This window comes from Rhea pennata, chromosome 2 (genome assembly GCF_028389875.1).
Source record: "Rhea pennata isolate bPtePen1 chromosome 2, bPtePen1.pri, whole genome shotgun sequence".
Classification (NCBI taxonomy): domain Eukaryota; kingdom Metazoa; phylum Chordata; class Aves; order Rheiformes; family Rheidae; genus Rhea; species Rhea pennata.
Window position 1 is genome coordinate 147,324,583 of NC_084664.1, and position 27,112 is coordinate 147,351,694.

The window sequence follows — 27,112 nt, forward strand, 5'->3', positions numbered from 1 at the left end:
AGTGTTTTACTTGGCTTATATAAGAGAACAAAAGAAATTCCTGTCTATATAACACTGTATAAAATGTAGACCGCACATCTGCAATTTTTCATGAATAAAGTTCTAACAATGTACTAAAGATAACTGTATGTGCAATTTATAAGCAGAAAAGCATTCTTCTTAAGAAAGGAAGAAACAGAATACAATTTTAATGAACATTAAGTAGTTATTTAATTTTTCTTGCTAGGGAAAAGATATTTTGATTTTATAAGGCAGAAGAAACTAAATATACAGTAAGCCTCATGACATTTAAACCTCAGAAGATTAGAATGGCATCAAAAGTAATGCTTCTTTTGGCATGTATCCTGTTCTTGGACTTCCTTGTTTTACACATTCTTGGATTACATCAAAGTGTGAATTAGAGTGAAAAGTAAAATTAAAAGTTTTAAGCAGAACTAAACAAGACAAACTAAATGAACTTTACTAAATACTAAGTGTTAAAGAGTATTTTGAGTGTCTTTATATTTTAAACTTGTATTTTTTTCTCACAGTGATGTAAAATATCTTTGTTACTTGCCAGCCTTAGCAGATTCTGTTAAACTACTACTTGTTGAAAATGCATTTATTTGGTAAGGTTTAGTGTGCATTTGCATACAGCGGTATGAACATTAAACCTCATACTACCTCATATTCATCTAAAGGCAGAAAAGTGATGGCTTATGTTAGAAAAGGAAAAACAATTGCAAGTGCCTATTATTTTATACTAAAACAATTACCTTGACAAGCTGGGACTGGAACATCCCAGGAGTAATAACCATATGGAGACTTCTTGCATACAGCAGTACTTTTCCCAACGAGCCGAAAACCTCGATCACAAGCCCAGCGGACCATACTGTTGAGCTGTCCGCCCGTCTGGCTGACAATGAAACCGTGTGGCGGGGACTCTGGAGTACTACAATAGAGAGCTTTAAACACAAATAATAAATAAATAAAAGATGCATTTAGGAGCCAGATGACACTTCTTGACAAACACTTATTGAACTCACTGGATATCTGAAAAGGAGATGAGAAATATATAACTGAAAGTTGTATTTTGTGCCCTAATCATGCACTCATCAAACCCTGAGTATAAAGGTGAGAGAACAGGGCCTTGTAAAGGCTTCAGGGTTTAGTACTTTGAGAGGAAGTGAAAGGTGATAGCCCACTTGTACAACTGCATTTTACCATCTTGTTTTTTAAACTGAATAACACAGAGAATTTTAGTCAATGATGAAATGTAATGCAATCTCATAAGTTTCTACAGTATACAAAATGTTCTGAAGAAGGAACTGTTAGGGGCATCCTACACATAACCCCTCTCTTTTCTTTTCTTTTTTTTTCTGATCCTAACAGAGTTATTTCTTTTAAGTTTTATGATCCTGTGAACTGAAAGTGAACTCGGAAAAGTTAGGATAGACTTTAATTGTATCTATGAGTACTACTAAAATCTGTAGCAAAAACACTGAATCTGCTTTTTTTTTTTTTTTTTTCTTTGTGATTTATTTAGAATCTGAGAAACCCTTATCTGGATACTATGAGAAAAAACAAAACAAAACTAGAAATCTTTATAAAGGCAAAAAGATCATTGAGAGATAGAGTTGTTTTAACCTGAAATAATGTATGTGCCTTAAGTCTACATAACATTAAAGAATGCTTAAATATTATCCTGTCATTACGCATATATTGTTAACTACTCTTGCTCATTAAGTCCATGAGACTGAAGTCGCTTGGTTTGGTCTAGCTTGCCAATGGAGTAGACTAGAAGGGTCTTACAATCTGCTACCTAGTTTAAAATAAATTTTGTTTGTTTAATAATTTAACTTAGTTTCTGATCTTTTTTAGTCAAAGAGGAGTCAAAATGGGTTGGCTAAGATGCTACTTCTTCATTTCACAGGACAGTAAACTCAGCGAGAATTTGTTTCCCAAGTTCTCCCTTCATGCTTTAAAGGAATGTTGGTAACTGGGGAGAACCTCACTCTGTTCCAGTCCGCAGTGAAACAGAGAATTGCTGCTTGGCTCAATCTCTCAGCCTTTCCACATCCCACTATTTATTTACCTCAGTGCAATGGTTTTCACTGGTAAAAGCTTCCTCTGGTCAGGACTGAGTCATATGGCTGTTTATTTACTCTATTAAAGCAAGTAGCAGAAGCTAAAATACTGGCAGACCTTTCAGAGTACATACTGTGGAAATGTTTTCTTCTTTACCCCAAATCATTCCTCATATCTGTGGAAAAAGGTAGAGATAGAGCCATCTCTACTCCTTTAATGTATGAGGAATTATACTGGTGTTTTCTGCGTGATACAGACCACTCCCTAGCTAGGATTTCCTGTCTAAGTCTCAATATTCTTGTTATGCTGCCTGTAAAGAATATTAAGAGATTTCTCTTCTTACTTTTAAAGGATCCCACAGATACTACAGGCAGAGAAAATAAGCACAGTGTAATGTTTTGTGTCTAGCCAACAGTGAATTTTATCTAACTACACAGTAAACATACTTTATCTCTCAGAAAACTGTGTTCTCCTACAGGGAAAGATGACACTGATACTTTATTTCACAGATGTTTGTACCAAGCCTAATTATTTTCCTACAATAGTGAAGTAACCAAAATTGAATGAGAAAAAAAAAAAAAAAAAAAAAAACACAGCACAAAAAATTTCATACTACTCTCTACTGCCTTCTCCATTTTGTAAAGTGAAATTGTGTCATGCCACTAACTTCACCAGTACTGCAAACTATTCTGGAGCTACTATCCCCAGTACTTTTCATGCTATATTTTGTATCTTCAGTCGTGCTACAGAATTCAAATATATATTTTATGAAATTTCTAAAAATGACAACAGATTTAGCTTAGTTTGAGTGAGGAATATTATTAATCTGTTTGCTGCTTCTTTTGAACTTTGAATTAAAGGGTTCAGTCCTTCAGGGCCTCATACTTTTCCATCTTACAGTTGTTCATTCTTGCCTAGTTGCTACCTCCTTCTCTGACCCAGCAGAAGTGTTTAAGTTGAACTGCATAATGATCCAGTAAGAAGGACGGTGGCACACGCATGGAAGGAAATGAGGAATGAGTGGCAGAAGCATGAGACTGATTCTTTCAGTAAAGGTGCTGGCTTATGTCATTTAAAAGTTTTGCGAAACTATTTCTTAAATCTCTACAGAGTACTTGTGCTGCCTACATTATATATATATTTTTTTTACAAAAGATCAGTATCATTGGGTTTGTGTATAAAGCAAACTGAATTTCCTTTCAGTTTGGGTAGCTGATGTCACAAAATATAGCTTTCCTTTTCACACAAAAAAGTATGTTCCATATTGAGATTTTATACACATTAAAAAAATTTAATTCACATACCTATATATCTTATCCTGAACCCTTTTTTATTCGTGCCATGATCCGCTGACCACCGTAGAAATACCTCATGGCCATTGCTAGTTATATTTAGAGAAGATGAATAATCCCCACTGAGAGAAATGAGCAATGGGCTATGACTATTTGGTCCTTGACACAAGCAAGAAAAGAAAAAAGGAGTTACAAAGTTTAAAACCACATACAATAAATTATAGGTATACAATTAATATATTTTAAATACATCCTTCAACCAAATGATAAATTAATCACATTTAAAAATGAAAGTTGACATTATATGATATACATTACAGAATGTATATTTGTTCTGAAACAAAATTGTTTTTAAACATAACTAATGCATTACAATCTTGAAACACAATATAATCCAACAATTCTTTTTAGCATAACAAAGATGTGCTTATTTAACTGTTTTTATACTTAAATCAATTATTGTATGCATAATGTGATTTGATAGTGGCAACACAGATGGAATGTAAAAATACACATAAATATAAAAAGTATCATCCAAAGTTGTTCATCCTATAGTTACCATCAAACACCTCAAGTATATCAAATTCCTTTTCTGTCTGGAAGAATTCAAAGAACATGCTGATATTATAACCCTTTTCCACAGTAATGGTCCAAGCACACATCTGCAGGTTTGGATAGCTGTCAGGATAACCAGGGCTCAGTATGACTCCCGTTGAATCCAGACGCATCTCATTGGCTGGACAGAGCACTGTGAAATAGATGGATTGTTTAAAAATCCAAGTGCACTATTTTTAAGTGTTATGTGATTGGTAAGGTTTTGGTTTTATATCTACATTGTTCATTTTATTGCCAAAAATATAGAAAGACTGACACTTAAGGAAAAAAACAGTTATAGAAAAAAAAATCTAAAATAACATATACCTTGAAAATAAACATGTAGCCTTCAGAAGTTATTGACTCAACGCCATTTTTCTTCTTTCATTGTCTATAAAATTGTCTAGAAGATATGTTGTCGTTTTAGACTGCTCTTAAAAACCAAATTGTTACATTATTCAAAAAATGAACCACAGCCTTTTGTTTTTTTTTTTTTTTTAATACTACCATCAGCAATAGTTGCAGGAAAAGTTTGGACTGAAAGCCAAAGTTGAAGACACTATGTGATATTCATTTGTCAGACTCCAAATACAAAGTAGTCAATCTCTCGTACAATCTGTCTGTATAAAGCAAGGTGGCACCTAAATTTTGAAATCCTGAAGCAAGCTCCAAGAACATTGATATATCTACATTGTACAATGCGGCACTAGTCAGACATTCTGCCTTTGGCCTAGAAAATAACAGACAGACTTCAGGGTGACATTTTATCATGACTAATTAGCCCAGCCTCTCAGCAGGGCTAATTAGACAGAAAGTAGAACTGTGCTATTGAAGCTGTCTTGCTTTTGGATCCAAAGAAACCTCACATAATGCTTGTTTATTGCCTATACTTGCAATAACCAACATTTGAAATTCTGTTTCTCAGGCTCCATACACAACATAGTGCTATTTCTTTCCTATCTCTTACCAGATGAAGAAGAAGAGAAGAGCTTCTCATAAACAAAGTCTAGGACTAGCAGTCAAGACATTGATGTTCTATTCCTGAATGTGCTACAGACTCTCAGGCTGACTTTAGGTAACTCATCTACTTTCTTCCTTTTAAAAATATGTACAGCAGGTCATTGTATGATAAACACTTCTGAGTAAATAAAGATCAAATTAGGAGGAAAAATATAGGTGAGTTCTGCCCCATCTAAAAAAATCCAAATAACAACCTGGCATATTTATTTTTTTAACTCCATATTCTTCATTATCAACAGATGTGTAACTGTAACATATGTTATGCACATACTGAATTTACATCTATAGATCACTTCCTTTTTTATTAGATGTGTCTATCAGTGATTTTTAGTTACATTTTCACATTTCTGGTACAGGGGACTCTCAAGTTCAGATGACCTGTTATTTTCCTCCTTCTAACACGAGGACAGATAATTTACCAGATGAGTAGCTTTAACTCAGCTGAAGAAGAAATTTAAAGAAATGAACCCTAAAAATCTCAACTTCTTAATAGCTGACATCATTTTTTCCCAAATTCAACTCTAGGAAAGAAGAAAGGGAACGTGTTATCCTGATCTCTAAAATATTGTTGGGAAAGGCTGGACCCCACAAGATGAGAGTGTCTCCTGCAGGGATGAAAGAAGACACTTGCTCCATTCCTGCTGGTTTGTTCAGTAGATATTACTTTCATCTCATTCAACAACTCCAGAAAGAGTTGTTTTTCTTATTTTCGACACCACAGTCTGCAGTTATTCATCTCCCACCTACAGCTGTACTGGAAAATATAAAACAACTCTAGCTGTATTAATCGTCATAGTTCAAGGAGGGATAGAGGGTGTTAACTCAGTAAATAGTAGTTTATGAAAAAAATAATATCACTATTGCTGAAATTCAGCAAAATGGGGTTAAAAAATCATGAAGAAGAGTATGACAGAGGCTTGCTTTTGATTTAATTCTGATTCAGTAGGTCTACATAGAACAATAAACATCAGAACAAAGAAGTGTTTGAAGTTGTAAACCTGTATTTGCACGGAGCTCTGTTCAGGCTAATGGACACAGTTTCTTCGCGATCCAGCCCAGAACTGAAGTTGATATTAACTACCAAGTCTTCTGTGCTTGAAGTACTGGATTTAGCTTAATATCTTAGAATTGTTTTATTTTGTCAGACAGATGAGGTTTATCTACACTCTGAGCATCTTTACTTAGACTGAAAGGTCCTTTACTGTAGCATTATCATGAGATTTTGATAAATAAAATAAAAATAGCTTATATTACTATGCTATTGAGACTTCTTTCAATAATTACTTTTGCTTAAGGATATATGAATCAGCTATCTACCATATATTCAGGGCTGAACAGTGCCTAACAGAAGCCTTAAAATCTGGCATTTACGTTCACAACTAGCACTTATATGAAAGTGAAAGTACTAAGCTCCCACAGTGAGAAAGAAAAATAATGAGATCTCAGATTTCTCAGAAATATTGAAAATAATGCAGTCTTATTAAACATGAAAATCAGACTTTTATGAAGACTAAGTCATTTGACTATAGAGAGAGAAAGAGATCACACAAAAGTAAAGAAAGCAATAGCAATCTTTTTTCATAAATGAAACCAACGTAAGAGATAGGAATCTGACCATATATTTTAAAATGTCATTTTCAGAATTATCTCTAATTGTTACGTTAAAAGAAAAAAAAAAAAGTTGTTTCTCACTCCCTGTTTTTCTCTCGGTTAATCAAGAAGAGATTGACTATAACAATTCTACTCTACTAGAGAATAAGCAAAGTTTATATGCCTATAATCTGGCTGTCAAAATCACACTGGGCCAGTAGTTATACAGACTTCACCCGATGAAAGAACTGATCCTCTCAAGCAGATGAAAGAATCAATCCTCTCAAGCTTTTATATATGTATTTATGCAAATATATGTATATACACATACAGAGAGAGAGAGAGAGAGAGAGGGAACGAGAGAGACAGGGTGAAAGAGAGATATAGGTCGGGAAGAGCACTGTTCTCTGGCTGCAGAAGTGTATTTACAGCTAATTTTGCTATCTCCACATGATCCTGCTTTGAGAAGTGCTCTCCATTTTAGGATCCCTTTCTAAGTGTCCCTCATGAAGTTTATAGAGAACTTAAAGATCTAATTCTGTACAATGAACTCCCCTGGGAATCAGGTAGCTAAGTTATTTTATACATCCAAGCTAATGTAGCTGAGATAGCTGAGAGTCATCACCAAGAATTTTCTTAGGATCTCATAATTATAATGTAAAATAAAGTTCGAATCCTCTTACTCTAAGTCTTTCATTTTATCCTGAAAGTAGAATTTAATGTCAAGGAAAAGGAAAGGCAAAGCTAGATGATGGATATGGGAGATACTCTATTTTAACAGAAGATGATAGACATTTGCATAAGCTTGTAGAAATTAGTGATTATTTACTGATCTAAAGGAGGAAACCTAAAATAAATTTAAGAAATGCTTATCTAACTGATATACATAAGAAAATTTAAGTCAATATAATTTGAAATGATAATACTGCATCTGAGTGTAAACTAACCTTCACTAGCAAATACAATCTGAAATAGACTTTGTTTCAGTATTTTCATTTAGTGGTACCTAGTTGTTGACAATTATGTCTTTACTGCAACACATTAGATTCAAAAATACTTTCATTTAAATTCTGTTCAGTAACACTATTCAGATTTAAAAGAAAGCCTATTGAATGTAATTATTAATTTACTTCAGTCTAAATCAAATTAAAAATTGAACCAAAATTCAGCAGAAACTCACTAGACACTGACTAAAATTTCTAATGTATGCACAAGGCTAAAGGCAATAGAAAATTACTCAATGAAGTCTAATGCTAAAACATGCTCTGCTTCTTGAAAGATCAAGAAATAAATTAATATAAACATGAACCAACAGAAGAGCAGTTTATTCCTACAGAGTGACTCTTAGGTAGTGAGTTATAGCCTGCATAATTGAAGTATTATAAAGTAGTATTATATGAAGTTTATAAATAGCATGGTTAGTGTAGCATAGCAAAATCATGAATGTCATACATTTAGGTATATAATTTTGCTACCTCCAGATTCACAAAGCTATCTATAAGTATTCCTTTGGACACTGAAATTTAGATTACATATTTTAAAATTTAAATATTAAATAAATAAATATAAAGGATAATAATGTTCCTTCTTATTCAAGTTGGCCTGTTTGAATGGTCAATGATCCCACTAATTATGAAGATTATGCTAATTTGATTCAGCTTTAGACTGAAAATGATAAGAGCCCTGGTTTAGTATTTAGTATTTCATCCGACATTTACCATTTCTATGTGATAGACTAGAATTTGACTAGGGTAATGAAAGTTGTCATTCCTGGTTTTTTGTCTTGGGTTTTGCAGTGAATGTATATATGATTTTATCAACACGTGTTGAGAGAGTGCCTCAGGATCAGCACATTTACCTCTATTTGCTTCATCTATTATTACAGCACTTTAATTTAAAGAGTTCCCAGAGGGTTCCTAATTTTCTTCAACCCATTAAAGCTTTCGTACCTGCAAAGTTTGGTTCTTCATTTAAACTGGGGATATAGGGTGTTCTTCCCAAATACAATGTTTTCTAAATAAATCCACAGATTTTCAGAAAAATGAATTTTAAAGTTCTTATTGAAACTCACAGTTCAAGATCACTCCGCATTTTTAAGGACTAGACATAATGTTAGGCAGTATGTTGACTTTCCACAGAATTACAAAATTGAGGTTGGAAGGCACCTCTGGAGATCATCTTGCCCAACTCAAGCAGGGTCAGGACCATCCCTGGGACTGTGTCCAGCTGGATTCTGAATAACTCCAAAGATGGAGTCTCTACAGCTTCTCCGGGCAAACAGTGTTCATTCACTCTTAGAATTGTATATATATGTATATATATGTGTATATATATATACATATGTATATTATGTTCAGATAGAATTTCCTGCGTTTCCGTTTGTGTCCATTGCCTTTTGCCCTGTCAAGGACTTCTGCATTGTTTTGTGAATAAAAACAGGGGAAAATAGTTTATTCAGCAGTAATAGCTGTTCCTTCCAATTTTTCAGGTATGTAGGAAAAGGATATTTGTAAGACAGTTATTTTTCAACTCTCAGCTGAAAACTCTGAGCTAAACACTACAGTTATAATTACATTGTAAAAAGAGTATATTAATGCCTAAATTCATAATAACTAAATTGTGAATTACTCTGAAACTTTTAAAATTATCAAGAAACTGTAAAAAAATAAAATTTTACTTGTAAATATAGTAGATTCACTCACAATTAACTTACTACTATTACTAAATCAATCTTTTATCATGAGTGTTTTCTAGACATGCTGATTACCTCAAATTGTTGCAAAAGAGAACATCATCTGATAGGCAGCAAACCCAGACACCAGCAATTTTCATTTAATAAATGTAAGTAATTGTACCTATTACAAACTGATTTGGGAAAGTACTTTAAACTTTTCGTAGATGGTATAATATTAATGGCAAGAGTAGCTGGACCATGAAGGAATAATAACAGCAAGTAGGATACAAAATGGTTCTGATTTACATAAATTATACTTTTCTGAGCCTGAATTGTTTGTCTCTGTCTTTGTCATAAATGTTCATAAACATATGTCCTATTTTATCTCTCTTTAACACTTGGATGAAATAGCCAGAAACCATGGACACATGCCCATCATTTTGAAATTAAGAAAAGATTCTAATTTCTGATATAAACTGTTGGAAGCTTTACCTCCATTAGCTCCCTAGTCAATACTCCATAAAAGGAAAACTCTCACATTTTCTTCAAAAGGTACAGAAAAATTCTACTCTAGCATAACACATCATATGTCAACTTAGTAAGAACTGGTTTAAACTCTGAGATGTTGGTGGTTGTCAAGATTGTAATCTTGTTTTAACCTCAACAGTGAAGTAGTGGCATATCTCTCTACTCAAAATTTGCAAGCAAAGGTGGAAAATGTAAAAACACACACATATATGTACATAGAAACATCATTCTTTAGCGTACACTGAATAAAAATGGAAAACACTTCAAATTGAACTTTAAAACAATAAAATTTCATGATCTTCCTCATCCAAATATGAGCTATGTTGTAATTCAGCATTTTTTAAATTTTCACTTGAATTTTCATACTGCTACATTCTAGAGAAAATGACAAAAACTAGCTCATGTGCACACATTTATTTTAACCTCCCTCCTAGAATATGAATTGTGAAAGTACACAATGTTTTCACAAAATAGAGCAGTAGCCCTTTAAACCTAAAACAAATGCGTTAAAACGTTAATAATGGTTTTGCATCAATATTTGACATATATTCACTGTAACAAACAGTGATAATATTGAAAGTGTCAATAGGTCTGAAATATTTTAAATGTGCCAGTTTATGTAAATAGAAAGTGAAGGGTAGTTCTGGAATCGTCATTTGGCTGGTCTGACAAAGAGGAGGACAAACCTTGACAAGTAGGTGGTGCTCCATCCATCTGAAGTCTTTCTCCTAATCGACAGGTCAGAATCTCATTACCAACCAATGTAAAGCCTGGTTGACACTGGTACCTTATTATGTCTCCTGTTTGATAAAAAAGAATACCATTAAATAGTAATTATCTAGGACTTTTCACTCTGAAAACACTATTGATTAATGAAACTCTTTGCTGACATATATAATAGGTGAAATGACCTCTGGCATAAACAACTTTGATTAGTCTAAGCAAACGTTGTGGTAAATGAGTTTTGTATCACACACTATGTTGCACCTATCACTGTCTTCCACCACAATATTAGCTGAATAATTTGCCTGATTTTGACTGATGCTAGGTAAGCCATGTGTCCATAAGCTTTAACTGATATAATTCATTGGATAATCATTGTCGAACCAAATAAAAAGACAAGATCAAGTCAGTATTTCCTACAGTCTTGAGGGGAAAAAAACCAATATGAAATACATTTAATTGATGATAACTGAATTTGGCATGGTCAGAATAAGAAATTTTGTTAATTAATAAAGTATTCATGTAGTTCTATACAGTCACAAAGCGAAAAATGTGTGTGGCCCAGCAGTTTCGCTGGTTTAGTTTACAGAGTAGAAAAGAAAAATATAGGTGAAAGTCTTTTTCTGTTTTCCATCAAATATAAAAAAGTATATATATATAAAAAGTATAGATATAGGTTAAGAATAAATTGAAATTCTTGCCATAATGTAAGCAGACACATACAGTCAAATATCTGATCCAACACAGATACACACTGAGGCAAAACAGAAAGTCGGTATTTCTTTGAAGATTAGGTGGCTAAGTAATGTTATTAACATATCTTGTAAAGTCAGAATGTCATCCCCTCCTGGATTCTCCTAAATTCTACAAATTTGTTGTTACTCTTTCATTTCACAAAACTGTAATTCTGGTGCAAAATATACCATTGTCAACAATACTCTTTTATTAAGCAGAAAATAAATTTACTATAAATATTCTAACTAAGAATGTCATTGATAATACAAAAAAATTTCATTGCTGCTTTTGCTAAAATTCCAATTAATTCCAATTATCTAATTTATTATAGTTATACAGGTACATACACACATATATACATGCACATACGTATTAAAATACTCTTAACTTTCACTGTAAGACTGCATGTTTTATATTAAGCCTTATGAAAAATGTATTTGAAAATGCACTTCATTGGAAAGGAGTTACTGAGATACTCAGATATGACCTCTGAAAGTGCTCAGGAAGTCTAGGGAGGAGCAATGATTTCATAGATGTCGTATTTTTAAATATAAATATATTCCAGTCACGATTTGCATCTTGAAAAATAAGAAATTTCTGTTCATAGCAGTCCTTTTTCTGAACTAGATATCGCTTTCATTTTTTCTCACATTACCTATTTCAAATTCATCATCTTCAGTCAAAATTTCAGCATTTGGTATATTTGTTGGAGGTTGGCAGACCCGAAGCTGGTAGGCTATAAAACAGAAGAAAGCATAGTTAATATTCCCATGCTTCCACAGTTAGCATAGTCATACAAATATGACTGAGTTAATATTCAAGTTAACATGATAAAAATGAACACTTTAGAAATTTCAACAGAATAAAAAAAATATGAGCCAAGAATGAAAAACTGGAAGTTGGATTCACAATCTTAAATAATTAATTCTAATGTCAAAATTCCCTACATAAATACCCTATGAAGCCTAGAAGTAGTTACAAATTTTCTCACTGAAGTAAACATCGAAAAAGCGCAAGAGTTTTTTTGATTTATGCAATTGATTTCTTCTTTTTACAAAAGCTATCCTCAATATATTTTTTACTCCTGAACAATTCCTCTCCTGACACTACTCATAAAGAAGATAAGTTTTAAAAGACAAATTAGTGCACCCAGAGGTATATGGACAGAAGTACTTCAAATGTGAAATTTCCTAGTAAATGAATGGAAGTGGAAGACAGACAGGTGATCACCTGTAGATAAGATCAAAGAGAACTGATTCTTCTGGAATTAACAAATTAGAAGCTTAAAGGAGTTAGTTTCTAATCATTATGTTTCAGATACAAATCCGGCTAAGACTATTTGAGTGTCCTATTAACTTACCACTTTCCTTAGACAGGAGAGCAAAATATTCTTATCTAACTATTTTTTTAACATTACTTGATGAAAACAAAAGAGATTTTGCTTCATATTGACATAAAAAGTGCCATACTTCATGTAAAAAAATCAATTGCATTCAAGTCAATAGATATTTTTCACTAATTTTAAAGGAACAATAATTATATTATTTTTCAAAAATTTGGAATGTACACTAGAGTTTTATAATCACATTTCTTCCCCTTGATCGTGAGATACGTCAGGCTTAAATAAGTTATTAAGACATAGACGAATACATTAAGAAATAATTTTAAACAGTCACTCTAAAATGATTTATTCAAGGAAAAGCAATAGAAAGTTGCACTTCTTTCTTAAAATTTCTCTTTTGAAGTTTCACTTGAAATAATTTTTAATAAGTTTTAACATACATATGCAATGGCCAGGCAAAAAAATTGGGTGAAGCATATGATAAAAATACAAGTATCGAGTCTACAGAAGATATATAGCTCTATTTTTTTTATAGAGAATCACGTTGCTTGCATCAGCATAGGCTTGTGTTTGGACATAACTGAAATTCCCTTCAGTTTTAATGCAATTAGGACAGAAATGGGGCTTATCGTTCTGAAATGTTTTAACTGACTGTGGTTTTAAGGCACATACTCAGGTTGGTCAATGGTTCAAGCATTCTTGGTTTTCACCGATACTAAGTTCTTAGATATCATTGTTTCCTACCATCTCTCATTAGCTAGGAAATAGCCATTTAAAAGGCAGATGATGACTTTGTTTCTATTTCACACATCTTTGCTACATCCTGTCCTAAGATTCTGTAGTGAAAAAAGGATCTGGCTTATTTTGATTGAACACAAATATTTATATTTTGCCCAGACAACATCTCTTCTTGGTACTGAGTCACCACTTCACTCCTTTTTGTCTACTGTATAGTAAAGGAGCAATTAAATTAGTGAGTCACATAGCTGTCGGCCTGCTTTAGGATAAAGTAATTTAAAAGAAAGTACACCAAGCAAACATGGAACAGCTGTGGTATTTGCATTACTAAAAAAAAAATATATATTAAAATCACCAACATAATTAAAAATGGCTTCAGTAAAGTATTCATGTAATTTATCTCAAATGTCTCTCATTTAAGGGGTATCACTCATTTTAATCTCCAAATTATTTGTTTTAAATAAATTTGATTCCTCTCACCCTCTCCTTGCCCTAAACAGTATGTAGTTGATATGAAGAATCACAGGCTATAGGATACGTGTATTTGTTTATGTTGAGAACATCAATCCAAGTGTTTAAGTTTCTTTCAAGAATAACTTTTTTTTTTTACTATTCAGTTTGCATCGTCATTGCAAGCAAAGACTGTGTTTGTGCAGAAGATATATAGCTCTATTTCTTAACAGAGAATCAGTTTGCACAGCATCAGAACAAAGAGAGTACAAGGCCAGCAAGTTCTCTAGAGACACATTATTACTAGCTACAAACATTTTTAGATGTGGTTGGTCATACTCATATATCAATAAAGGCAAAGAGTCAGTTTGTTCTTCACAAACTGCAACATGTAATTTAGATAACTAGATCTGGAACTGAAATTCTGAAAAACCACGGTCAGTCAAATCAGCAATTTGGATGCTGTTGCTGCTGTTTCTTCATTGCGGGCTTTGTTGTTGTTTACAGTAAAGTTCCTCTAATCCTCCCATCTCTTTTCATTTATGTGCACCTTAGTCTTTATTCAGTTAAAAAGATAGAACTCTAGTCCCAAAAGCTGATCAGGATCCAGAAGACAGACTGCTGTCTATGTTGCCTGAGCACCTAAAGGCACTCTTCCTGCTGAATCTGTCCCACTGTAATGATAGGAATGGAAGAGACACTTGGACAAGAATAAGTGAATGACTGCAAAACGTGCTCCAGAAGTCTCTTCCAATCTCAATCATTCATTCTGTGGTTCTGTGAAGTATAATTCAGTGTGTTAGAATTTAAGCATTCAGTCAAAATAAACTGTAAACTCATTTTCCAATCTGACTTTCAAAAACATTTCATTTAGCAACAGTTCAACGTTAGCTGTAAAATATAGTTCACTATCATTGGCAACTCTGGAAGAAGAGTATTTTCCTCGTAGTATCTGAATACCTCAGAGAAGTAGAATGCCACTCACAAATATCTACACAGAATTTTAAAAATGTTGTTAGTAGTTAGAAAATATGTTATTAGAACTGCAAGATCTTTGCTTATGGACAGTCTCTTCACAATGCTCTCTTGTTTGCTTGAGTATTAGTGGTTAAGAAAAAAGTCTGTTTTGGTCATTCTCATTAGTCTTTCATAAGTTCACATTACTCTAATGTTGGTCATACATTGTAATACTACCAATTCTTAAAAAAGTAATTAAAGTATTTTTTTCCAAGTTTTACTCCTACAGTAATCAGTATAGATAATGAAAAAATTATTTGTTACACTTACCATGATAACTAAGTACAAAGAAGCCACTGGTAGTAAAGTCGCTGTGGAATTTGATGAGAATCTGATTGGAAGTGCTGTAGACTGATTCTAATGCAGTGTTGCCACTGAACTGTCCAATCTGAGGAGAAGTTTGATCTGGTCCATCCCTAGGAAAAACAGATATAAAAAAATAAACTACAGAAAAATTGTATAATATTGTATCAGAATATTGAAGAAAATGTTCTCAGAGCAGAGGGATTATTTGTTTGTCCAGAAGGCATGAGTTTTTATTTCAAAGTAGTAAATTTTCTTTAGGTTACTTTAGGTTTTAAAGTCTTAAATCATCTAAAATCAGATAAGAAAGACATTAAGGACTGCAACTCTTTTGCAATTCAGCATGTGGACTAAAGTATAAGAATTAGTTGCTTAGAGAGTCATCAAAATTTATTAAAATGCAAGATCCTCCATTTTTACCACCTTTTGGAAGTAACAGTCTCATATTTCTGAAATTCTGAAAATTCCAGCAACCTCAATATGATTGGATTTGTGATACTCCTTCCTCATATTGCCAGAAACCCTCCTCACGTTTACATGTCCAAGTTTTTAAATACGGATATTAGAAAGAAATAAACCTAACGCTGTTCATCTTCCCCATTCTTTTGGATATGTTATTGCTAGGAAAAATTAAGACATGAATATCTTTTATTTTACAAGATAATGACTGAATATTGGCTTTCCTGAAAATAAAAATGCGTATTCTCTACTGAATGCAAGATCCTGCTTGAAATCTGTATACAGGCATTTATGAATACAGAATTTATTTATAATTTTTATTTTAAGAGCTTTAATTACAGAAAGTAATTCTGTAATTTTGAATTGTAAAATTTAATTTATAATTCAAAAGAAATTTTCAATTGCATTTTTATCTAGCTTTTTCACAATTAAATTTTCTAATGTTAATTTTTCTATTTTATAATTGCACAGACATATGAAACTCCATTTAATATGCATTTTTCTGAGTACTGTAGAATTTTCTTAATAAATTTATTGTTGAGAGCGATGCTCCATGCAGTTTATATAAATGATTGTGTTTCATTAGCTCAATAAATCATTCATATAAATGTCAATACTAGTTTTAAGCAAAATGAAGTATGATAGATGTTTGATTTTAAATCAGGAATAGCAACAGTCTTTTTTTACTATATATCTCATATTTACCATATAAAATTTATTATAAAATTTTTGAAATTGTTTATATACATTTATTGATATTATTTTGTTCTATTGTGATTTAGATAGTACACGGATGACTTGCAAGATAATTGTCACCCTATGGAAGAATGAAATACTTGTTTTAGCAGAAAAATTAAATCAAGGTTCAGACTAAGCAACAGTAGACTTGTACAGAGGAATCATATTTTAAGTAGGGCTGTGAAATGTTGATATTTCTTTCTTTCCAGGCCAGAATGAGAAAAAAAAAAAAGAGTCTAAAAATACTTTGGCATTGATTAACATTAAATCAACAATTTCAAATTAAATCATAAAAGTTTAAATTGTACAATTGCTATATGAATAATATCTTTTTAACAGAAAATAGTTTTAAGAGGATGGGAATGTTTGCTTGGAAAATTTAAAAATTTTGTCCAAAAATTTTAAATATTTTTCCAAATTCTCACATCTCATCCCCTCCTCTCCCCATTCTATTTTTTCAGGCAAATAATATGATTTGGAAAAGTATTTGGATTGTGAATAGACTGCATCCTCCTTAAAATGTTGTTAATTTAAATAGACAGATTAAAACCAATCTAAAATTGTAGAAATAAAAGAAAAAAACAGTAAAAATCACATAGTGAAATAAAACTGAGGGTTTAGTTTTGTAATGTTATATATATAATTATCTTTATTGTAAGAACTAAGTCTGTAACTCAGCCAGGCATACTGCTGAAAGCACATGAAACCACATGGTAGAAAGGAAGAGCCCAGAGGGAGGAGCGCTGGAAGTGGACAGGAGTGTTCTGATTTGTGTGGGATAAAATAGAGAAAAGATGTACATATGAATACAAAAACAGCACTTAATTCAGGAAAGATTCTGAAGTTCAGCCTAAATTTGATAAACTGGGGAAGAGTCAAGGGATTCAAAAAGTGGTTGAGATTTACCAGAGTCTGGATACGTACTCTGACAAAAATTGCTTAAGCGTTAGAGAAAAGCAATCAAGTATCTGGAACACTGGACAAGAAAGTTTGCACTGCTCAAAATGAAACATAATTGGAACCTACAGAAATGATCACAAAGGTGTATAGAGAGGACTGTCAAATGTTCAGGGGTGTAGGAATGAAATCCTCAGTTATCTGAACGTGTATGAATGCAAATTAGACTTCTGTAAAATAGAAATATCAAACAAATAATGGATATTTCACTTTGCTTCTCCACTGTCTTGCACTGCTCAGGCAACACTACTCAGACTACAAGACTACTCTCTCAATCTGCAGATTCTTTCCACCAGACTATTCTCTTAGACAAGCTTCCAAAAGGTCTTCATCACCGCTGAACTGTCTAAGGGACTCACTAGTAACTATTTCAAGATGACTATGGGGCAATTACACTACTTTATAGCCTCCTGCCACATTAAGTAGCAACTAAGCACGACAGGAGCTTCATTATCTGAAGAGATTCATGATAAATACGAATTCAGGTATAACAATATAATTTATTGACAGCAATAGTTATCTCAATTCTTTTTGTAATAACTAAATATGTTTCCTTTTATGTGCCATTAATAGTTTAAAAGAAGCTATAGGAAGAAAATGTAGCTTGTATTGACTTGAAAGACATCACAATATAATTACTCATTACTCATTATTTTCTTAAGTGTAGTTACTTCTTTCGGTTGCTGATAATCTCTGTCTTATCTCTGTATACTTTTCTTGATTAATAAACTGATAAGACACTATTATTGTTTTCAAATTCTTAAGACAGGGGCTATTCAACTTCCTATCCAGTGCAAACTAGAGAGAATAATAAATTGGAAAACATGGAATATTGCAAATCACTCATTGTCACTAGACAAAACAACAAGCGTCAAGGGAGAAATCACAAAGATATTCTTTTTAATCTCTGTTTTGTTACATAGTGTCACAAGAAGATTAAATAAATGTCAATAGTGTTTTCTTACCAGACAGTTATGAAATCATATATTGGCTCTGTTTGGAGAACTGTGAAATTGATGTAGATTCCATTCCCAGGTGGCACTCTTACAAGCCAGAAGCAATCTTGAAAGTTTGGATACTCATCAGGGTATCCTGGAGAGTATATGGTGCCATTCATTGCAGTTATATTTCCTCCACAGAGAGCTATAAAAAATACATTGGTTTTCAGAAGCATTAAATGCTTTTTGCATTCTTCTTAGATCACCTGAAATCTATACTTTAAAACACATTTGGTACACTAAAGGTAGATTATGTAAAACATCATCACTGTTTAGAAAATAAAGATTTTACCAAGCTCTCTGCAAAGAGTCAGAGGTCAGCTTCCAACTGATAGCTCAAATCTGTATTAAAAATCCCCCAGTAATTCTGATGGTATAAAGACTATGAGAACTGAAACTAAAGTAATATTTAGACATTGGGTTAATCTAGTGACTGCACAAGTGGAGGCAATAAAATAGTTTGTTATACCTTTGTGTATATTTCAGCTCTGAATCAGCAGCAAAACATAAGAATTGCTATCACTTATTGTCACAAGAAGATAGCCAACCAAAATTATCAGGTGGGAGATGAGATATGCTAAGTTGATTGAAGATGTATGGGGAAAATTAGAGGATACAGAAAATGTAAACAGTTGGTGTGCCACAGTGAGGAAAACAATTTTGCATTTCCTGAAAGAAATACTGATAGGTAAAGAATTTCTTTCTGAAGTTCTTCTTGAAGTGTGGTAATTTTAAACCTCATCGAGGCAAACCACTAATTCATACTCTATGATTTTCTCCACAGATGTTTCAGACGCATAGTGAATGTTACACTTTTAAGTATGTATCCCTTTTTACTATCCTCATCAAATGTAAGATATTATGTTAGCAGAAGCCTAGTTCTGGAAAAACAGGCAAAGTCTAAAATTGTATTATTTGCTTAACTTTGTATACACGTCTCCGAAGAAAAATTGGGCATAGAATGGTAACCTAGACCCTCTTAAATATGCTTAAGAATCTCTAACTAAAGAATAGGTAGTTCGGAAAGATAGGTTTGTCCTAGGAGGATTGTAAAGTGTTTGTATTTAAGTGAACTATGTGCTATGGCTTGTATCTTGGTGCTGAACTGTAGGATAAGGAGACTTTCAGATTCACTCCCCCTCCGTTCAGACTGAACAGCTGATATACCACTTATCTCTGCTTTTAACTTCAAAGGCTCAAGGTGTTCTGAGAAGTGGAGGCAAAACTGATTTGGCAGCAGAGTCTCATGGGAGTGAAGACATGGGACAGTGACTGGCATGCAATGAAGTTTCTTGGGAGGGAGTAGGAAATGTGGTGATCCAAAGAAATAAGGGAGAGGGATGACTTAGGAAGGACCAGAGAGAGTTAGAGAGTGGTGAGCAGGGATCACAGGGGTTTTAAAGGCATGAGGATGCAAAGAGAACAAAACTGTTAAAACAGAAAGCATGTTTAATGATATTTGATTCAGATCATTTGCTTCAAGAAGTCTAGCATTAAATAAGCCTTAGTATAGCCTCACAATAACCCTTACAAGAAAAGTATTAGAGGAAAGAGAGAATAATTATATGTCTCAAATATGAGACACAAAAAAACAGGGAACATCCAGAAAATAACTGGTTCTCATGGAAGAAAAGATAGACAACAGTTTCACTTATAAACTTTGTGGTGCACACATATTTCTCATGCAGATTTCTGTGCTACATAACTACCCATCTTTGTGTCTTTCACAGTTTGCTGATGCTAGCCAACTCCTTTTACTAGATAAGGATAAAAATCATCATATACATTCATTCATTTCCTTAAAATTTCAGCTATAAGCAAGTCAGTTCCTTGATTCTGCTTACCTATTACATGGGTATCATTGTAAAATAATGTTAAATTTAATATATTTTAAATACCTTAAATACCATAAATATGAAAATATATGTAGATGACTTCAAATAGCAGTGACTGTAGTCAGTTGCATTTCATACCATTTTTGACAGTTTCTTTTTTAACTGATAAGACAGAAAGTAAGTGGCCAGAGTTGGGAAATTCAAGTACTGAATCTGTTTTTCTTGACTCAGTGCAGAGCTTTTACTCTAGAGCACCACCTAGGCCAAAAAATTAGCTCCATATTCCAGAATTTCAGCCCAACATTTCAGAAGTAAAAATCTTTTTTACAAATATTTACAAATAATGATGGGTTCTTTCAGTCACTCAGTACATACCTTCACATCTGGGCAGAGGATGATTCCAGTTACGGCTGATGCCATGAAGACAAGTCAGAGCTGAATTTCCAATTAAGGTGTATCCAGGAAAACACTCAAATGAAATAGTTTGTCCCACGGTAAAGTCATTCCCAATAACAAAACCATTACGAAATGGTCGAGGGTCAGGACAGCTTTGTAGTTGATATGCTGAAATAAATAATAATAATGAGAAAATAGCATAAGTAAAATACAGATTTTTATTATACCTTCAAAAATAAAAGATTTTTACTAGAGTAAAAGAAAAATTACACAGAGATCCCAAATTGCTTAAGTTCTATCATAGTGACAGACAAAATCATTGGTCCTATACAAGGAGAAGCATAGCAAAACATTTCAGCTGTAATTCTGGAACTATCCATAAAAATTATTTTAGGATTCCAAACTTTATAGAGGAAACATAATACAATAAAATTTTAAATGATCTTATACTTTTTACACTTTGGAAATATACACACAAAAAAAGATACACCCTGAAGACTTTTGGAATAGAGTCCCTGTGAGGGCAAAAATGAAATCAGCCTCTTAATTTTGTCTTTTAATTTTAGTAACTAGAGAGTACTGCATTACAGGAGAAGAAGAGAGCAGAAAGAGAATAGACTTCTTGTGTTCACAGGTCTTCAAAAAAGTAGGACACCAATTAGCTCTTTAAGACTACAAACAGCTTCCAAGTACAATACACCTTAAGCAAAATGGAGGTGGTCTGCTGGTACTGAAAATTAAAAAAGGTTAAAGAGGAGTCCTTAAACCAGAAGCAGTGTAAAGACTCATGTGAAGAGTTTTTTCTGTCGAAAACCTGATGTGAAGCCATGAGAGGGATGAGGCCACCTGTCAATGCACCTCTAAAACAGGCCAGCAGGAAAACAAACAGTTTTACAATGAACAGGGAAGACAATTAGATCGCCTACAATGCAAGTTGCCTGGCGCATGCACTGTAAAGGAGCAAAATACAGGGCAAAACAAGAAGCATTTTCACACCAATACAGTAGCCTAAAATATAACACGTGGGAACTAGGATGCTTGAACCAAGCAGCCACATCAAAGCGAAAGGCATCTCACAGACCAGTGTGGCCAGGGACACAGTGCTGCCAGGCTACTTTACAAGAATGATAGGGTATGGACTTCCAGGTGGGGGAGAACACTAAATGCTGAGAACTATATGAAGTTTCATATCAGTGAGATATTACTAGGAAAAAGGAAACATGACTGAATACTTATAGGTAAGATTACAATTCTATAATATAAATGTAGTATTAGCTGCTTCTGTAACTCTGTAACACAGAAAATTATAGTGAGCCATAAATGTAAGATTAAGTAAGAAAAGTAAAATTAGAAAAGCTGCAATTGTAGGACAAGTAATGGGAAACTCAGATCCCCACATATGGACCTCATCATGATGACCTGAAGAAATCAAATCGCTGATCGTTAGTGCATTAAATAATTGTTCCCTAGAATAACCAGTTTGAGAACCCACAAGCAAAGTGGTTATATTAGATTTGAACTGACTAGCTACCCAGATCTTAGAGGGACAGCTGCTCTGTAACAGCAGTCATAATATTGTTTGCTTATATTGTGAGGGAGCGAGTCAAATAAACACAGCACAGGCATCTTCAGTCTCCAGAAAGGGAAACAAATGAGGAAAATACAAATGAGGGGAATACAAAAATGAAGTAATGCAGACTGGAATCTGTTGATTAATGTTACATTAAAAGGCCAGGTAAAACATGAGCTATAATTCAAAATAAAAATCTAATAAAGTGGTCCAAAAAATGCTTGTATGAGTCAGTAGAAAAGTTGGAGAAGTTACCATACGGAAAAGGCTGGCATTTAAAAAAATGAAAGATCTGCCTTTTCAAAACCTAATCAAACATAGTAGTCAAACATAAATAAGAAATTAAGAGGGCAAAAGTATAATTCAAAAAATCAAAAGATGCTGGAGAGATTCCCAAACAAGATACAATATTTGCAATAGATAGGTCTTAGAAATAAATAGAAAAAAAAAAGTATTAGATTAAATAGATAGGGCAGAGGACCAGGAGCAGATGGCACTCATCCAAGGTGTATATCTCATAATTTCAGGCTCTGCGCTAGAGGATTGGTGGTTTGCCAATGTAAATCTCATCTATAAAAACTGCTTTAGAAGGGATTCTTGAAATTACAGATCACTGAGTCTGACTTCCATCCCTGGTAATACGGTAGAGTCTATAATAAAGAATAATATCACTGAGCACATGGATAAACATGGTGTTTTGGCAACAGACAGTGGAGCTCTGTAAACTACTTCCTACAGTTTTATAAAGGCGTCGATAAAGATATCGCATGTATGCGATCCAACAGACACAATACACATTCAAAACACTTTTTGACAAGGTTTCACAGAAAAGCTATTAAAAATCTGAGTTGTCACAGAATTAGAAGAAAAGTTCTTTCACAGAATGAAAGCTGGTTAATGTGAAGGATAGGTCACTTCTCAGATATAGGCAGAGTCACCAGCAGTCTTCTCAATGGATTGTTACAGAGCCTAGTTTTATGCAAAATTTTCACCAATAACCTGAAGAAGAGAGTAAGTCGTGTAATTTCCAAGTCTGCAGATGATACTAGGCTCTTATGGGCAATAAAATGCTGTCAGTGAGGAATTGCAGGAGGACCTCGTAAAATTAGGTCTGCAAAAAGCTGCCAGATGAGCTTCAACTTAGATAAATGTAATTTAATCCCTTGCATAAATCATCCATGCCTTTGCATGGATAAACACAGAACTGACAGTTTTTTCCTGACACTTCAGGAAAGAGATTTCAGAGTCATTAGTTCAGTTTTCTGAAACCGATGCAAGGTGCAAAGGCAGCCAAAAAATTAAACAAATGTTGAGTGTGATCAGAAAACATACTGAAATTGATATAGTGTGTGTCTTTTCACCACTATATAATACCTTAGTGTGGCCACATTTTGACTTCTATATGCACTTCTGGTCTCTGAATCACAAGAAAGTTAGTGGACTTAATTGCTAAAGCAATCCAGGGATGGAAGCTGCTACCTTTACAAGAAAATACCAAAAGAGTTGAAACTCTTCAGTTTGGAGAGCAGATGGCTCAGAGAGATCTGACTGAGATTCACAAAATCGTGAAGGTGGTGGAAAGGCTGAATGCAAAAATGTCCTCCATAAAATCCCACGGTATTAGAATGAGGAGACTCTCAATTAAATAGTAGCAGATAAGTTCAGGACAGAAACAGAAACTTTACAGAGTGTGCATGAACTTCTGGAACTTGTTGCCACAGCAGTTTGTGCAGTAAGACGATATCAGCAGGCTGAAAAGGGGGTTAGACAAATTCATGGACAACAGGTCCACAGAGAATGTGAAAAAAGGCTTGGAAAGTGCTGTACCCTCTAATATCTCTGGTACAACCACTGTTGGATGCTGGAGGGGTACAATGATAATGGACTACAGAAATTACCTACCTAACTTCTAGTTAACTAGCTAACTTTGTTCCTAAATAGTATTTCTTTTTGCCACTAGGAGACACCATACTGAGCTAGACAGAACATTAGTCTGACACAAAAGTTTTTAAAATATAAGTATATGTGTGTGTGTGTATGTATGTTTGTATGTTTAAGACAGGGGAAATGAAACCTGACTGTAATTTTATTTCTGATATTTTTCTCAGAATAATTAACAATTAAAAGTTTCCATCATGAACTATGAATACTAAAGCTTTTATAGTGAGCAAGTAAGGTCTGAGTACAAGCCTCTTTTGCACATCTTGATGATCTTTTCCAAGCATTGCCTTCCTATTACAGAACTGAGAACAAATATGCTATGTAAAATCTGCAAAATCTGAAAAGTGCACATAGTGTGTATATTTTTGTAAGAACTAGCTATCTCTCAAGTGGTTTAAAGGACTAAGAGAAATGTTTTGGAATTCTTTGCTCACAAAAAACAGCATCTCCAAAACGATTACTCTTTTATTAATAGTATCAATTATTCACATGCTTTTTCTTTATAATCTTTCACTGCTTTTCTTATCAGTAGATTGTAAAAGTCCCTTACCCTTACAAATCATATCATATCTCAAATAAGAACTGAACAACATCTTACCAGGCACTTTAGGTCATAAGTTAATTTTTGCTATAAAAGTGAACACTTTTACAGGGGCTTATTTCAAGAATGTTATATAGAGTTCAAGTCAATTTGGACTTGTTACTATTGAAAGAGTAATAGCAGACTGGTATAAAGCAAAATCTCTTAAAATCACCCTCTGATGTTATTCATATTGTGAAAACAGGTATAGTTTTAAATATGCATTTGACCTTTCTCTAGGGACAGTGGTGATCTAATTCCTTTGAAATGAATCTGCAACTATATGAATAGAACTATGATTTAGCAGTCTTCACCAGCTCAGCAGGACCAAACTGGGTAGAATGGAACATAAATTTTCAAGGTAAATTGTCAACTAGCAAATAAAATGGATTTGGAGATTTCTAGGTTGGGATAATTTTGGATTAGCCTGTATCGATCCAGTGTTCTAAAACAATATTTAGATCTTTCCCTTGATAGAACCCAATATATAAAATTGTGATTCCTTTAAGTTTATAATGATTAAACAATAGAGATGCTTATTTTGTAAACCCACACAATGTCAATCAACATGTCAACTGAATTCAAATATGAGAAATTATCTGTTCACTTAGATTTCTACCGCTTTTTAATGAGAATACTTTTTTCCCCTTTCTTAACTATATGCATCTCTGTACAATGACAACATATAACACTTTAGTTGGAAACACACAAGATATTTTATTTCATGTTTATCTTTCAGGAATGGTAAGAAAAGAAATAGCCTTAACAACTATCTTGCTCTCACATAAGAATATCAAATCTCTTACCTTGGTATACAATATGAAATCCTTGTTTATTCTGTGAATAATCGCTGTGGAAGTATAAGCTTGTTTCATGAGTTGTGCTAAACAGAGAGGCTGGTAGCTGAGGACCACTTAGTCTTCCAATAACAGTGCTAGTTTCTGTAGATCCACTCCTTACTTCTAAATAATCATGTATGGTCTCCGTTGAGAAATTCAAAAATTGCAAATGGACACCTGAAAAACAATGTGAGCAAATAAAAGCCATTGGTATCAATACCAGGCAGGAAAATAAAGAATATATATTATATGGTGCTGATGTCAGAAAATAATGTAAACAGTGGAAATGAATGTGTTATGTTGCCAGATACAGTCCCAGGGATTCAGTATGACATGCTTTTTCTCCTTATTACTAATTTTAAGAGGCTGGCAAGATAAGGAATGTGAATGATGAAATACTGACTTGACGTAGGGTGTTGAACTGTACGTTATTTATAATTAAATGCTACTTTTTGGCAAGGTTTGTTGTTCTGATATTTTGGCCAAATTTAACTTCTCAATACAAAATACATTCAATTTCATTAAAACTTTCCTGTTTTCAATTGCATACAATAGTCTTTGTTTCCGTTAAAAGAAAAAACGCTTTGTGTGCCGTGACTGGAATGGGATAATGACGGAGTCCTCCCCAGAGAGAGCTGCATTTCAGTGGTACATAAACTGAACTCTATCAGGTTATTTCTAGATATGAATATATATATATATATATATGTACATATACACATACATACAGAAAATAAATTGTAAAAAATATATCTAATAAAAACAATGAGGCAAATAAAATTATATATATAATATGGATTATGCATATATATAGTATTTGGGGCTTTCAGGTAATGTAAATGATGTTAATAACCATTATTCATCAATGATTCTTACTAGAAATTAGACATGCTATTCATTTATTTAATTCCCTTCACACTGGTATATGACGACCTTGTCAACAGAAAATTCTGATTATTTGATTCAGTAAGGAACAGGAAGGAAGCTTACTATCCAGTAGCAAGTTATCTCTCCTAACCAGATGATGGGTTATAATTATTACATGACAGGAGAAGGAGAAAATGTTCATCAGCAGAGTTGCTATAGGGCTCTTTAAACATTTTCTTATTCCTACAATTTTCTAAATAAGATACAACAAAAGAAAATTTTTATTTTGTCTGAAGTGAGCTAGTGCTACTACGGAATGACAATGGACTACTTTCATTAAAAAGATGATTGAGTTCTGATGGTGTTTCTGGCAAAGATAATCAACATGATTTCACATAACATTGAAAAGAAAACATATAATGACTAATTATTGAAAAGTCATGAATAATTTTGTAACTCCTAAACTGTAACAGCTAAATAGTGTTTGTCACTGTTTCATAGAGCTTTCTCCCTAGATATCATGCAAAACTTATGAATGGCTTTCTGAAGCATGTGGTATTTTATATTCTACACCAAAAGTTAGTGCATAAATACATCACTGTTTCCTTTACCATTTCTGTCCCTCTTTCTTTGAAGATAGCCTGTATGTAGTAAGAAAGCTTCTGCTCTGTGTCTTGGATTCTTCTAGCCTTCCAAATTCCTATAAACTTACTTTCCTACTCAAAGAATCCAGTTATGTCCAATCCTTGCTTTTTCTCTGTCCATGATATTTTTAGGCTTGACCTTTTATTTAATTCCCTCAACCTAAACTTGTCCAAATTTTAAGATGTCATTCTTTAATAACTGCCAACTCATGCTA

The 27,112-nt window shown here is 33.3% G+C and overlaps 1 protein-coding gene across 3 annotated transcripts in view; it reads right to left on the bottom strand.

Annotated features, from left to right (window-relative positions):
- Positions 1-27,112, bottom strand: part of CSMD3 (CUB and Sushi multiple domains 3) — a 683,676-nt gene that overhangs the window by 78,020 nt on the left and 578,544 nt on the right. For all 3 annotated transcript variants that reach the window (XM_062568389.1, XM_062568388.1, XM_062568387.1), the window contains 9 exons: positions 25,354-25,563; positions 20,436-20,624; positions 18,193-18,370; positions 15,041-15,186; positions 11,879-11,959; positions 10,452-10,565; positions 3,919-4,107; positions 3,372-3,518; positions 756-944 (listed from right to left, as the gene is read on the bottom strand). In XM_062568389.1, coding sequence (XP_062424373.1) covers positions 756-944; positions 3,372-3,518; positions 3,919-4,107; positions 10,452-10,565; positions 11,879-11,959; positions 15,041-15,186; positions 18,193-18,370; positions 20,436-20,624; positions 25,354-25,563 — 1,443 coding nt within the window. The remainder of the gene's footprint in view (positions 1-755; positions 945-3,371; positions 3,519-3,918; positions 4,108-10,451; positions 10,566-11,878; positions 11,960-15,040; positions 15,187-18,192; positions 18,371-20,435; positions 20,625-25,353; positions 25,564-27,112) is intronic.